The 13,896-nt window shown below is 46.3% G+C and overlaps 1 protein-coding gene across 1 annotated transcript in view; it reads right to left on the reverse strand.

Moving 5' to 3' along the window:
* Positions 1–13,383, reverse strand: part of LOC134021268 (laminin subunit beta-1-like) — a 28,203-nt gene extending 14,820 nt beyond the window's left edge. Inside the window, 14 exon segments of the mRNA XM_062461923.1 lie at positions 126–284; positions 526–661; positions 918–997; positions 2,709–2,821; positions 3,199–3,375; positions 4,856–5,044; positions 5,580–5,700; positions 7,256–7,458; positions 7,675–7,738; positions 8,080–8,268; positions 9,134–9,207; positions 10,755–10,893; positions 12,686–12,858; positions 13,232–13,383. Coding sequence (XP_062317907.1) covers positions 126–284; positions 526–661; positions 918–997; positions 2,709–2,821; positions 3,199–3,375; positions 4,856–5,044; positions 5,580–5,700; positions 7,256–7,458; positions 7,675–7,738; positions 8,080–8,268; positions 9,134–9,207; positions 10,755–10,893; positions 12,686–12,858; positions 13,232–13,262 — 1,848 coding nt within the window. The 5' untranslated portion in view covers positions 13,263–13,383.
* Positions 13,384–13,896: the final 513 nt, after the last annotated feature.

Raw genomic sequence — 13,896 nt, forward strand, 5'->3', positions numbered from 1 at the left:
TGCACATGTTATGGTTACAGGGTATACTGTTCATGTTCATATATTTAGGAGATATTAAGTCAGATGCTATGGTGAAACTGTGTGTGTGTTTGGTGAGGGAGGCAGCAGGTGAGTCCTGAACCCACCTGGGGCTCGTAGCGGATGAGGATGTCGTACTCCATGGAGTGGGGGACGTCGTCGATGGAGAACTCCAGGAAGGCCCCCTCGGGCACGTTGACGAACCCCACGCCCGTCCAGGTGGGGCTGCGGTCCTGGGGGTGTGGCCTCTGGACCACCGTCACTCCCTGGAGAGGTGGAGGGAAGGGAGGGAGAGAGGAAGTTAGAGAAGGGGATAGAGAGAGGGGGGGGAGTTAGAGAGAGGGATGGAGGGGGGGAGATAGAGGGCATTCTAGAGGGGGTTGAGGGAGTTAGAGAGAGGGGTGGAGGGAGTTAGAGATGGGGGTGGAGAGAGGGAGTTAGAGAGAGGGATGGAGGGAGCGAGTGATTTACATCAATCACACAGAGGAAAGGTCAGAGGTCACTCACGGGTCCGAACTTGGCATCCTCTGCTTCGTAGGTGTAGTGGTCCAGGGCTATGAAGTAGAAGCCTGACTCCACCTGGTCACAACGCCGGCCAAACATGTGGTCTCTACACACACACTGACCTGTCTCCTGGGAACACCTGGAGAAGAGAGGAGAGGGAGTACAAATAATAATGATTTTCTTTCGTATTTAAATAATTGTTTAAGACAATACATTTTTACCACTCATTTAGTGAAATTGGAATTCATAGCGTTCTGAAACGTCATTAACATTTCCAGGTTCAAAATTAAACTCTATAATTTCATCAAAATGATTAAAACTTGACAATTGAACAATTTATATATAAAAAGTGAATCAAAGTTCGAGGACTGGTCCTGATGAGAGGAAGGACTCACTCGTTATTGACGGCCCCGCCCAGGTCACAGTCACATGGCCTGCAGCCGTCCATGTCGTTGCTGAGGCCCCAGTGCTCCGGCTGTGGAACACACACACAGTCACACAGTCACACACACAGCGTACACACAGACACACACACAGTCACACAGTCACACACACAGCGTACACACAGACACACAGCGTACACAGTCACACACACAGCGTACACACAGACACACACACAGCGTACACACAGACACACACACACAGCGTACACACAGTCACACACACAGCATACACACAGACACACACAGTCACACACACACAGTGTACACACAGTCACACAGTCACACACACAGCGTACACACAGACACACACACAGTCACACAGTCACACACACAGCGTTCACACAGACACACACACACACACACACAGTGTACACACAGTCACACACAGACACACACACAGCGTACACACAGACACACACACAGTCACACAGTCACACACACAGCGTACACACAGACACACAGTCACACAGACACACACACACAGCGTACACACAGACACACACACACACAGTGTACACACAGTCACACACACAGCGTACACACAGACACACACACAGCGTACACACAGACACACACACAGCGTACACACAGTCACACACACAGTCACACAGTCACACACACAGCGTACACATAGACACACACACAGCGTACACACAGTCACACACACAGTCACACACACAGCGTACACACAGACACACAGTGTACACACAGTCACACACACAGCGTACACACAGACACACACACAGCGTACACACAGTCACACACACAGCGTACACACAGACACACACACACAGCGTACACACAGCGTACACACAGTCACACACACAGTCACACACACAGCGTACACACAGACACACAGTGTACACACAGTCACACACACAGCGTACACACAGACACACACACAGCGTACACACAGTCACACACACAGACACACACACAGTCACACACACAGCGTACACACAGACACACACACAGCGTACACACAGACACACACACAGTCACACAGTCACACACACAGCGTACACACAGACACACACACACACAGCGTACACACAGTCACACACACAGCGTACACACAGTCACACAGACAGCGTACACACAGACACACACACAGCGTACACACAGACACACACACAGCGTTAAAACAGAAAACAGGGTTTTAAAGGACGTGTCGTTAGAGACCTCCCACCATGTTCTCCAGCTGTGCTGGGAGACTAGGGTTAGCCTCTCACATCCTGCTGGCTGTTTGGTGCCCCGCACATTTATGACCTTAGTGTGACTGAAGTAATCGGAGCCAGAAAACCTCTTACTGCACTTGCAGCCAGCCAAACCATATAATCTGTAATTGTGTGTGTTCTTCTGTCTACGAAGGTGTGTTGGGTTAGAAAGAACACCTGTGCAGCTGTGTTTAATTTGTGTTTTTATTTTTTCTATGTCTTGTATATGTGTTGTAGCCACGAATATGTGCTATTCATATTTTGCGTCTGTCTGCATTCATGCAGGTGTGTGTATCTGTGCATCTGTGTGTATAAGTATGTGTGGGTGTTTATGTAAATGCGTCTGGGTGTGTGTGTGTGTGTGTATGCATGCATGTGTGTGTGTATGCATTTGTGTGTGTATATGCACATGTGCATTTGTGTGTGAGCATGCATGCGTGTGTGTATGCATTTGTGTGTGTATATGCACATGTGCATTTGTGTGTGCGCATGCATGCATGCGTGCGTGCGTGTGTGTGCCCCTCACCATGCACTGGTCACAGTCTCTCCCAGAGGCCAGGCGTTTGCAGTAACAGTCTCCAGAGTCGGTGTCACATGGGCTTCCTCCGGGGACAGTGCCCAGGGCGTTACAGGTACAGGCTGGGTCACACGCAGGGAGCAGATAACACACAACATCAGCGAGAGTGTGTACTGGTATGTATACTACATGATCCATGTCCACGGCACATACACTTAGACACCATCCTGTGGTTGTATATGGTTTTCTAAGCTCTTTGTGTGTGTCTCCGATATTGTGTGTATCTTACTGTGTGTGTGTTGGGGGGGGGGGGCTATCTACCAGTGTGTGTATCTTAGTGTGTGTGTGTTGTGACATCCCTGGAGAATCAGAATTTCCCGCCCGCACAGCGACCGGGGCGAGCGGCCCTAGTCGCCTCACAGCCCTGTCGTAGGCGACAATGACAACCTGGTTCCCTCTCGGGCTGTCACAGTGTGTGTGTGTGTGTGTGAACCCTTACCCAGGCAGCCCAGCGGGTGGTTCGCCAATCCGTAGTGTGCCTGTTTGCACTGGTCGCAGCGCTCCCCCTCCACGTTGGGCTTGCAGCGACACTGGCCTGCAATCAGGCCATAGTGGACATCCGTGCTTTTGTCACAGACACCTCCGTTCAGGGAGCCCACCGGGTCACAGTTACACGCTAGAGTGAGCGAGAGACAGAGAGATAGAGAGAGGGGGGGGGGGGGGTAGGAAGGGAGAGATACAAAGAGAGAGAATTTGAAATGTAACTGTGCACTGGAACAGAGATACATTTTGCCTCAGGGGACCAATGATCATCGAGTCTGATCAGTTTATTGCTGTACAACACTATGATTCACTTTGAGTTTTAGTGAGGAATGCAGAGGAAGAGTCAGCTTGACTCTAATTAAAGAGGAATTTAGGAAACAAAAATACGTGGGGCATTTCTCTGTAGGATGGAATAATAAGAGAACATGTTGAAGGTCAAACAAGAAGAGTTAAAGTTTGAACCGAGTTCTAGGAAGAAAACATTTCATATCCTGCTCAAGATTAATAAGATGTCAGATGTTTGCTAAAAAAAAATTGGGGGGTTGGAATTCATGTCCTTTCACACTATCGCTGGTCTCAAGGACTGGATGCAGTTCTCACCACCTGACGCAAACACACTCCCAAAACACAGAAACAAGTACCCCACACCACACACACAGCTGTGACTAGCTTGCGTGTGTCTAAACACTATTTCGACCCCAGCGTTTCAGTCATGAAAGCAGGAGGGGGGGGGGGGTGAGGTGCATTGTGGGTAGGGATGAAGTCATAGGAGGGGGGGTCGTGCTTCATATCAGCTTGGTGCCGGAGAACACCTCACCACTCAGACAGATGAAGCTACAAGAGGCTTCAAAGCCCAGGTGTTCCTTCTAAACTCCACCAGAGACAGGATGAAAGACCCAGATGATAGGACACAAACACACTCGCACACAAACACACTCGCACACAAACACACTCGCACACAAACACACTCGCACACAAACACACTCGCACACAAACACACTCGCACACAAACACACTCGCACACAAACACACTCGCACACAAACACACTCGCACACAAACAGATGCGCACATAAACGGCCACACTCAAAGGGGCCATTCCTGGTTTCATTGGAGGCTAATGACACCCTCTTTTCATCCGTTATGATAAACATAACCGACGTGACAGAGAACAGAATGGCGTGATGAAGCGTGAGGGTTGGCCTCAAGTAGAGGGGGACAGGTCGGTAGACGGATGGAGGGATGAGACGAGAGGTCAAACAGTGATGAAAACAAGCAAGAGATAGTGTGTGAATGGTATGTACTGAACAGCTGATATGAGCAGAAGGTAAGGTAAAATCAAGTAAAAGGTTTAAATCACTGGACCACCTGTCCCAGATGTTGGGGGGTCATAGCAGGGTTGTTTTTAAATGTGGGTGAGACAGATTTTTTTTTCTAACTGACAATGCGCCCATTAAATATAATTTTCTTTAGTGTGTGTGTGGGGGGTGGGGGATTTGCTGTTATCGTGTCCCACCCACTTTTTTATGAAACCTGCGCTCTGGTTCATAGGTCATAGAGCAGGGGTCGTTGTGAGGAACCCTGTGTTGAGGTGCTTTGTCTCAGAGCTGCTTACGTTCGCAGATGTTGGGGTCCCGGACGTCCCTCTCGGGGTGCTGGTAGAAGAAAGGCTTGCACTGTTCACACTGGCGGCCCATGGTGTTGTGTTGGCAGTCGTCACACACGCCCCCGCTCACGCTCCCCGTGGACAGGTACACGGCCATGTCGAAGTGGCACGAGTTAGAGTGCTGGTTGCAGTTACACACTGGAGAGAAAAGAGGGGGGGGGGAGAGAGAGAGAGAGAGAGAGAGAGAGAGAGAGAGAGAGAGAGAGAGAGAGAGAGAGAGAGAGAGAGAGAGAGAGAGAGAGAGAGAGAGAGAGAGAGAAACAAAGAGAGAAAGGGCGGGCGGGCAGGAAATAGGTAGAGAAAGAGCAGAGAGCAGGGGGGAATGATACATTAATAAAAAATATTTATTCAAGGCAAATACAGTGATTCATTCTGCTAGATAAACAAACCCATCTGGATTCGATCAAATTGTTAAAAAAAAAACACTGTTTGGAGACACGTACTGTCATAACTTGTCTTAAATTATAAGCACCAACACCAGTTTTTAAACCTATGATGGCTTCACACCGTAACTGCAGCCATCTACGTAACCTCCTACTATTGTGAAAGCACTGATTGACTTCTCTCCGGCACTGGATTTGTGGTGGTTTAAAGACACACGAACAACAGATATACAAATCTAATTATGCTCAGCATTCCTAAATATCTCCCTGCCACATGGTCGGGGTCTTACTTTTGCAGGCGTGGGTGTTGCGCCCCTCCGCTGGTCTCCAGGGAAGGTCGTGGTAGAAGTCCTGACACTTCTCACAGTTCAGACCCATGGTGTTGTGGTTGCACATGCAATGGCCGTGGACCTTGGAAGCAGACATGGACAAATACAGTTCAGTGGATTGGTCCTCAGGCATGCAGGTCACGCCTCATGCACAATTGACAGAAGAGAGGGATGAACAACAGAGGTGACATGTTGAGTAGACATAATACGAAAGCACAGGAGCGAAGACAGTCAGCCCCAGTCAGAAAGTAGGCCGAGTCTTCCTCAATCTCCCCTCCAGGGTCTCCAAAGTACCCTGGTTGAGGGATGAAGACGTGTTCGAAACGACTGTCACAAAACGGACATTTTATGGGGACGGAAATGCAGACAGACACAACATAAATATATTTAAACATCACATATTTGTGACTACATCACATATACAAGACATAGAAACGAAAAAACGAAAATGAAAAACAGCTGCACAGGTGGTCTTTCTAACCCAACACACTCTCCCAGACAGACGAACACACACACAAACACAGAGTCTTTGAGGAGACCCCGGGGGGCCAAGCTCTAATAGGGAGACTCCTGTAAGGAACGCTGGGAGACAACTGTTGAGAGAAGCTGCCGATCTACAGATCTCTCTTCTCTTCGCTTCGTCCTCCCAGTATCCCAGCTCCAGATGGCTACAGGGAGTGTTTACGCTCTGCAGGGGCTGTCTTCTGGTCTGTGTTACACCGAGGGAGACCAGCGTCAACACATGGGTAGAGGGGGTCTCTGGAGGATGCGTTGACGTGTCTGAATTCAATCAAACAGCCGCGGGGTAAATACGTCTTGGAAAGCTTGTATTCGTGTCTCGTGCTTCACGGAGTAAAGGCGCTTTTGGTGGTAAGGGACTACTTTGTCTACCTTGGTGACATTTAGAATTGTCGTTGGTGTTTTTGTGCGTTGTGACAATATGAAGTGTTCTTTAAGTCAGGTTCCGTAGCTCCTGACTGGATTGGGTTTGAGGGATACAGATACATCCTTCCTCTCTTTCTCAGACGAGGAGCGGAAATAAAAACAGCTAGGGAAATCCTGCCGAGTCAGATTGCCTGTAAACAGGCCAGAACAGAGACTAAACAGGAAATGCATTGTTGAGCTCATCAACCAGTCAAACAAAACAAAAGACACAAAACTGACCTGCAAATATCCCTTACCTCTGTCTTGACACACACACAGAGACACACAAACCAACTCACAATCCCGGTCCAACTCGAACACAAACAACCAGGGAACACACACAGCACAGACTAATCATTCCCTTCGCAGGAATGGTACAGACATAAAACCTTTGAAGTCAACAGCCTTTCATGGAACTTTCACAGACCAACCAAAGCAATACAGTTAAGCTTGTTACGCAAGCCCAGTAAAATGTCAACTAGAGAGGCACACTGAAACAAACCCATTTTTTGAACAACAAAGACGGCAAAGCCTGATAATGTTGTAATTGGAACCACGTTCACACTTGGCATGTGTGCAGTTCCCTCCATGCATGGCCCATAGTGTGGTCATAGAGACTTGCAAACATAAAAGCGACCACAGTTCACACTCACAAAATTCAAATCAATCTGGTAAAAAATACATTCATAAATAATTGAATTTGAAGAGCTCACCATGCCCTCTACTTCCTGTCCCTTCCCGCTCACAGGAGCACACTCGGAGGCGTGGCCGTAGCAGAAGCAGTTGCCGCGGACGACCATGTCATAGATGGCGTAGTAGTATTTCTCCTTGATCTCCACGCGAGAATCCAGCAGGTTGTCTCCCAGCGTGTGCAGCTTAGTGAACTTCACCCTCAGGTTGGTGATCTTCAGCATGTCTACAGGGTGGAGATGCATTTGTTAGCGCTTAACACTTAGATAGCTTGAAGCGATGCTGTTGTGGTTGGACGTGTCTTGGGTGTCAATACAGTTGGTTTCAAAAGTGACCTAGGCTGTGGGCCATTTTTCCTAACTGGAGAAATACTTTATTTATTTACATATTATTTTTGTGAGGTGTGCATGGCCAAACCTGATTGGTTCTCATTAACACTTACTTTGGATTCTGGGACTGTAAGGATCTTCGATCCTGAACGCAGGGTCCAACACTCTGAAGATGACCTACATCAAACACATAGGTGGGCTTCAATGGGAATACTCTAGCTGTGACATTTACATTTAGTCAGGCGGACGCTTTTGTCCAGAGCAACATACACATAGTGCATGAAGTAAGAGCAGCAAATAATCACTACAAGTGCACAAATCCAACAACATTATACAGTGGTGACAATATGGTGAGGCGCTTTTGCATGTTACCCACAAATTCACTTCTAGCAACTGAACCTATCTGAAAACATTTTGATGGACATCGCAGGTTCACAGTAAACTCCCAAATGTTGTTCATCTTGACCACGCCTTCCAGAGGGAAGAACCCCCCACATCTAGTAGACAGAAGAGCGTACCTCTCCCTCGGTCGACGGCTCGATGTCAGAGTAGCGTGAGTCGCAGATGACGTCGTCCACCTTGTGCATGGGCCCGTGAGACACGGAGGGGAACGAGGCCTCGCAGTCGTAGGCAAAGTACCGGTACACCTGCCATGTCTTTCCAAAGTCAGCTGACCGCTCAATCACCATGGCTGCAGGCCGGAAGGTCTATAGAGGAGGAAATTTTCCTTTAACGCTGTGGTCATATGGGACACACACACTCACAAATACAAAAACACACACACTCATAACTTTGGATTCGCCATTTACTGCTCAATAACAATGCACACATGGACATACACACACACACACACACACCCACAGACTGATGAGACAACTAGTAATTTGTCTGCAAGCACACCTGGAAACTGGCTCACTTTTCCTGAACTAATAACCTGAAGTTATCCCAGATTTACAGGCTGAATACAGATGCAATCTGGCAACATGCTGTACTAGCAAAAGATATATGAGACCAAATCTGTTATTGTCATGAATAAACCGCAGCATGTTTTTACATTGACCATGATGAACTGTAACATGTCAGCAGGCAACAAATTATAATTATTAAGTGTATCCGTTACAGTTTGACAGTAGCATGCAGGGATATGATGAATGCTACATCATAATGCTACTACACAATGACTGTAACCTGAAATTCAAACTTTAAAGCTGGCACATTTGTCAGGAAAATTATTTAAAAAGAAATTACAGCCCAAATAGGTTGAGTTATTAGCAGTTAACCCTAACCTGTCATGTAAGTATACCAGAGGGACTTCAATAGTCTGCCTCAACCCCTAGTGTCTGTTACAGAAGAAGTCTGGTTCTGCAGTAGAGACCCCTGCAGTTGAAGTCTTTCTCTACAATGAGCAGTCTGCTCCAACATTCCTCGGACTATGTGTGTGTGTCGGTGTGTGTGAGAAAGAGACCTCCCACGGGGGCCAGTCTACAGCTAATCTGCAGACGGTCCGAGCATCGCCTTACACTGCCCACGCTCCCCCACAGCGAGCCCCCAGACGCGCTCCCTATTGGCTACCTTAAAGGTCATGATGAGGTGGGTGAAGTGGAACTCCGCCTCCAAGTCCAGCTGGATGGTCACATTCTGAACGCCTGGACAGAAAGACAAGGGGGGTGTAAGCGAGAGGGATTTGGACAGAGGGGAATCACATGGATAGGAGAGAGAAGAGGAAGGACGAGGGAGGGAGGGAGAGAATGGAGTAGAGGAGAGAGAGGAGAGCACAGTAAAGGGGGGGGGTAATGGAGGATAGGAACAGATTGAGTTACAGAAGAGGGACGAAAAGTCAGAGAGGGTGAAACGGATGGAGAGAGGAAGAAAAAAGGGGGAAAACAGAACTCTGAGCGCGCTGAGGTTTCAATAAGCCAAGCAAAACAAATGCTGGAGTGGTTAACTCTACATGCTCCACTTTTCCTTGAGAATCCCGTTAGTATAGAAAATATACAATCCATAAACTCAACACTTCACAACACCGCTCTGCTCATTTCATAGATGCTTCTTTGATGAAATCCTGGCTTGTGGGTTTTATGAAACACTTGAGAGTGGTGAAGCAGCAAGCAGTGAAGCAGTTAAAAGCTCAACTTAAAATCTCTTCCATTTCAGTGATGCATGAAAGGGAAATGCAGTAAAACACTACACTTGGTATCGAGAACTGTGTGAACCATTGAACACAATAGTTCAACCATACGTTTAGCATTAGATCAAAATATGTTCAAATAGCATTCAGTGGCTAAGGCATTTGTATCTTCCTTACTGCATAACCAGACAGCAAAAATCTCTTGGCCCAAGTTCATTTAAAAACAACCCAGACCTTTTCCCAGTAACTCACCAGGGTCCAGAAAACACCAAGGTAACAGTTACTGGTTGTCTGCAGAATTAATGAATTCTTCCCTATCTACTGTATATTACTGAGCCCATCTGCCAAGCTGGTAAAATGTCAGGAAGAATAATCCCACCACATTCCCATTATCCCACTTTCCATGGCCTATATTTTTCCAAGACTCTCCTCAAATGACTTTCTGGCTGCTGGGAATTGTTGATGTTGACTATTTTGTGGTAAGTAGATGAGCTACACCTTGTTATTTGATACCTGTTATAGTTGGGTAGTTTGCGTTCAATCTTTCTAATAACAGACATTGAGGTTAAAAGGTTTTGGCAAATACCCAGTCATGGTCTTCATCCAAAGAAAATTGAAGAGACTCAAATTGAGAAGAAATTGAGACTCTCGGAGCTGGTTTCAGCTCATTTTGCTAAACAACGCGTATTACGACACGCTAATGTCTAACTCATTAACTGTAATGACATGGTCTTCCCTGGGCTATGACCGAAGCCACATCCCAGAGTCACCTGAGCAATGATTCCCAGGAGGGGAATTCTAGAGTTTACAGACAGGTCATCATCCTAACTAGTCAGCCATTACTGGGTCGTTCTGTTTGAAGACCTCCCTCCAAGGGTGATTACAGGGAGTTTACCCATGGATGGAGGATAAGAAAAGAAGGAAGAGGGAGGGGTGTTGGGGTGAGAAAAAAGAGAGTCGCCTTTGATTGAACTAGTCTACCAAACACAAGTGTGTGTGTTTGTGTGTGTGTGTGTGTGTGTGTGTTTGGGGGGGGGGGGGTCGAGTGTGGGGTGGAGGACTCACCATTTTCCGACTGCCACCAGGTTTTGAGGCGGTAGGGGGCGAACGTGGTAACAACGTTTTCGACGCGGTGTCCATTGGTTTGGTTGGATTGTTCCACGTAGCGCCCGGTGGAGTCGCAGACAAAGCACTTCTTTTCCTCCTGAGGATGGCGTGGGGGAGGGGGAGTAGAGAGAGGGGGAGACCACGAGAGAGAGAGAGAGAGAGAGAGAGAGAGAGAGAGAGAGAGAGAGAGAGAGAGAGAGAGAGAGAGAGAGAGAGAGAGACAGAGAGAGAGAGGGACAGAGAAAAAGAGAGAGACCCAGGGGTAGTGAAGGATAGAAAGAGAAGGAAAGAGAGGGGGGGAACATGTCAGAGGAATTCTTGGGATACCACACTGATTCATCCCAATCAAAGGAGAGATAAGCGGCGTCTTTGAAGACCCCTATTCATTTTAAAGTCGTTGAAATTGGGTCTTTCATCACCAGTGTGTTCTGTCTGAGCTGACGAGACTGATGAAGGTGAATTAGACCTTAAAGACTTTTAAATGGGAGGCCTGGTTTCATCATGGTAGACTTATCTGGGGGTGCTGTAAATGGAGGTTTCATGTGGCCACCAGACGCGTGTGTGTTTCTGTGTATTTCTGTGTGTGCGAGTGGTGCACGCATCAATTCTAGTGAAGCGTATACTTAGATTTAAACTAATTCGATTTAAACATGAATCCTGCTTGAGCAAATTCCATACAGAGATTAAACTCTTAGAGGTTCAAACACAACTCAAACAATTGAGATATTTAGGTGAAGATTAGGACACCATTAATGCGAAATTATACTTTCTCAGACAACAGTGCATCACCCAGTCAATGGTGAAGAGTTGGAGCTAAATTAATTACATTTGCACTTCAGGGTTTACTGAGTGTCCATGAGGTTCAGATTAATGTACTGGGTATGAATGGAGAATGGTATAGAGATGTCTTTGAAGATTGCTCAACAGGAGTCCCCGGAGTTCTGTTTAAGCGTCTAAATGATCTCCAGCCATGACATGTCAGCCTGTGCCAGTACAATAAGCCCCCATCCACTCAAACTGCTAGCCCAGCAACTTTCAAGTCATTTGAAGACCTTCCAGATGTCTTTTGTTAGTCTCAATGTCAACAATGCTTGAAGGGGGATTTTGACTCTGAGTCAGGAAGTTGTCTAGACATCTCAGGGAGTTGTATGATTCTGAAACCTGTCCTCCCTTGAGCATCTTCTAAACTGTTTGCCCCTACACTCTGATCCTCTCCTACACGATCAGGGGTTTACAAAAACATTGTGTCTCAAAGGAATTGCTTGTATTGACAATAAAAGTCAGTAGGAACAGTTGGAATATGTCCCACAAGCAACTTCCAGACAAAAACTTTACTGTAAAGCGGTTGTAATACGATCTGAATTTCAAATTGCCCTTTTAATTTAGAGAGAGGGTTCATTCTACATCAAAAGAAATGCAGGTACATTTTTAAAGGCGGAAATTGAACAATGCCATTGTTGAACAAATTATAACTCAGTTATAAGTTAACCACACATAGGCTATGGTCTCTAAATAGAAATTTAGACGAAATGAGATTTAGTGTGCTCAACGATTGACCACAGTAGCATTCTTCCCATGCTGCGAGATTCATGTCCTCGGGGTAGCAATTTAATACAGATACTATTTATATTCGAGTAGTTCTTATCTGAAAGGATACACTTCGTGAGAAGTGGATATGTTCCTGAAACAGCCCGAAGGCACCACAAACCGTGAAATCTCAACCGGAGTCCGGACCTACTTTTACGCACAGTTGCACTCTAAGCTCAAAGACTGGGAACTATTTTGCATCGTCTAATTCGGTGTCTCACTGGTCTATCAGCGGTCAAACATACAGAATTGCTGTATAATATAAGCTAACCACTGCCAGATTCAACAGTCTTACAGTTTACCTGTAAGTGACTGACGATACAGAACGGTTCGGGTCGTTGACGCCCGCATGTTGAACTGGCCGACAGCTGGTGGGCTCTGCCGATGAGGAGATCCCCAGTCGCAGGGTAGCAACTCCCCTCGGTACAAACATCACTGAATTCTGGTACCTGTGCAAGAACGCACGTCCCTGCAACTGAATGGAAAAAATTGAATAATTTTCAGACCAGTAGAATGTTTCAATTTACATAATGAAATATAATGAAACATTGTATGTAAGAGGGTGGTAGGGACTAAGAAAAAAATAAATAATGAAGTAAAATGCATGCTATGGTTTCAATAATTGTATCCATAGGTTACTGTAAAACATTTGGAAACAATTCATTTTTGTCAACTGCATCTGGCTAAGTTTTAAACAAGAACGAGTTGAGTCACAACAGTATTCTGTTGGTAGGCTTAATAGTAGTTGAGTATGGTTTTGAGCACATTGGGGTAAGAAAAGACAGTCTATTTTACGTCTAAAACGAGTTTTCAGCAATACATGGCTTCTGAAAATAAGTGAAACTTACATAGCAGGGGCGCAATGTGAAAAATCAACATTTCCGTTGATATTGAGTCTCTTGGATTGTGCGTCCTCTTCTTGTTGTGCGCGTGGGTCCTTAGGTGAGGGTTAACTCCTCTGCATCCCACATCAGTCGTCAGAGCAAAGAGAGAACACAGCCAACTTTATCTCACTCCTTCTTTGTCAAGCATGCGCATAGACTATGTCGCTGGCCCTCCCCCAAATCCCCCCATTTAAACTAAATAACTAAACAGCAGCGCCGACCACCTGGGTCAATTATATACTACTTATCAATCAAATAGGCCTACATTAGATCAAAGTAACACAAACCATCCATAATTGTAGCTATGTGAGATTAATGTCACGAACCTCACAAAGAAAGTTCAAGCACACGATCACTTCTCTGAGGAGAATGTTAAAGGTACTTGAGCAGGATACCAACCCCCACCTCATATTTTCTAGAACAAAGAACATTCCATTAAAGTCAGGAAGTTTCCTCATGCCCCAGGCACAGGTAAAACCGTAGCTATGTATTTATAGCGGAATATTTACTGTTCTGTAGTTCAATCAAGTAAAAAAAGCAGTGGATTTCCACCCCTGCAAAAAGGAATTCAAAAGCATGTCCTATGACTGTAATCCCTGCCCTGTTATTGAGACAATTCAAGCATTTTT

This window comes from Osmerus eperlanus, chromosome 5 (genome assembly GCF_963692335.1).
Source record: "Osmerus eperlanus chromosome 5, fOsmEpe2.1, whole genome shotgun sequence".
Classification (NCBI taxonomy): Eukaryota; Metazoa; Chordata; class Actinopteri; order Osmeriformes; family Osmeridae; genus Osmerus; species Osmerus eperlanus.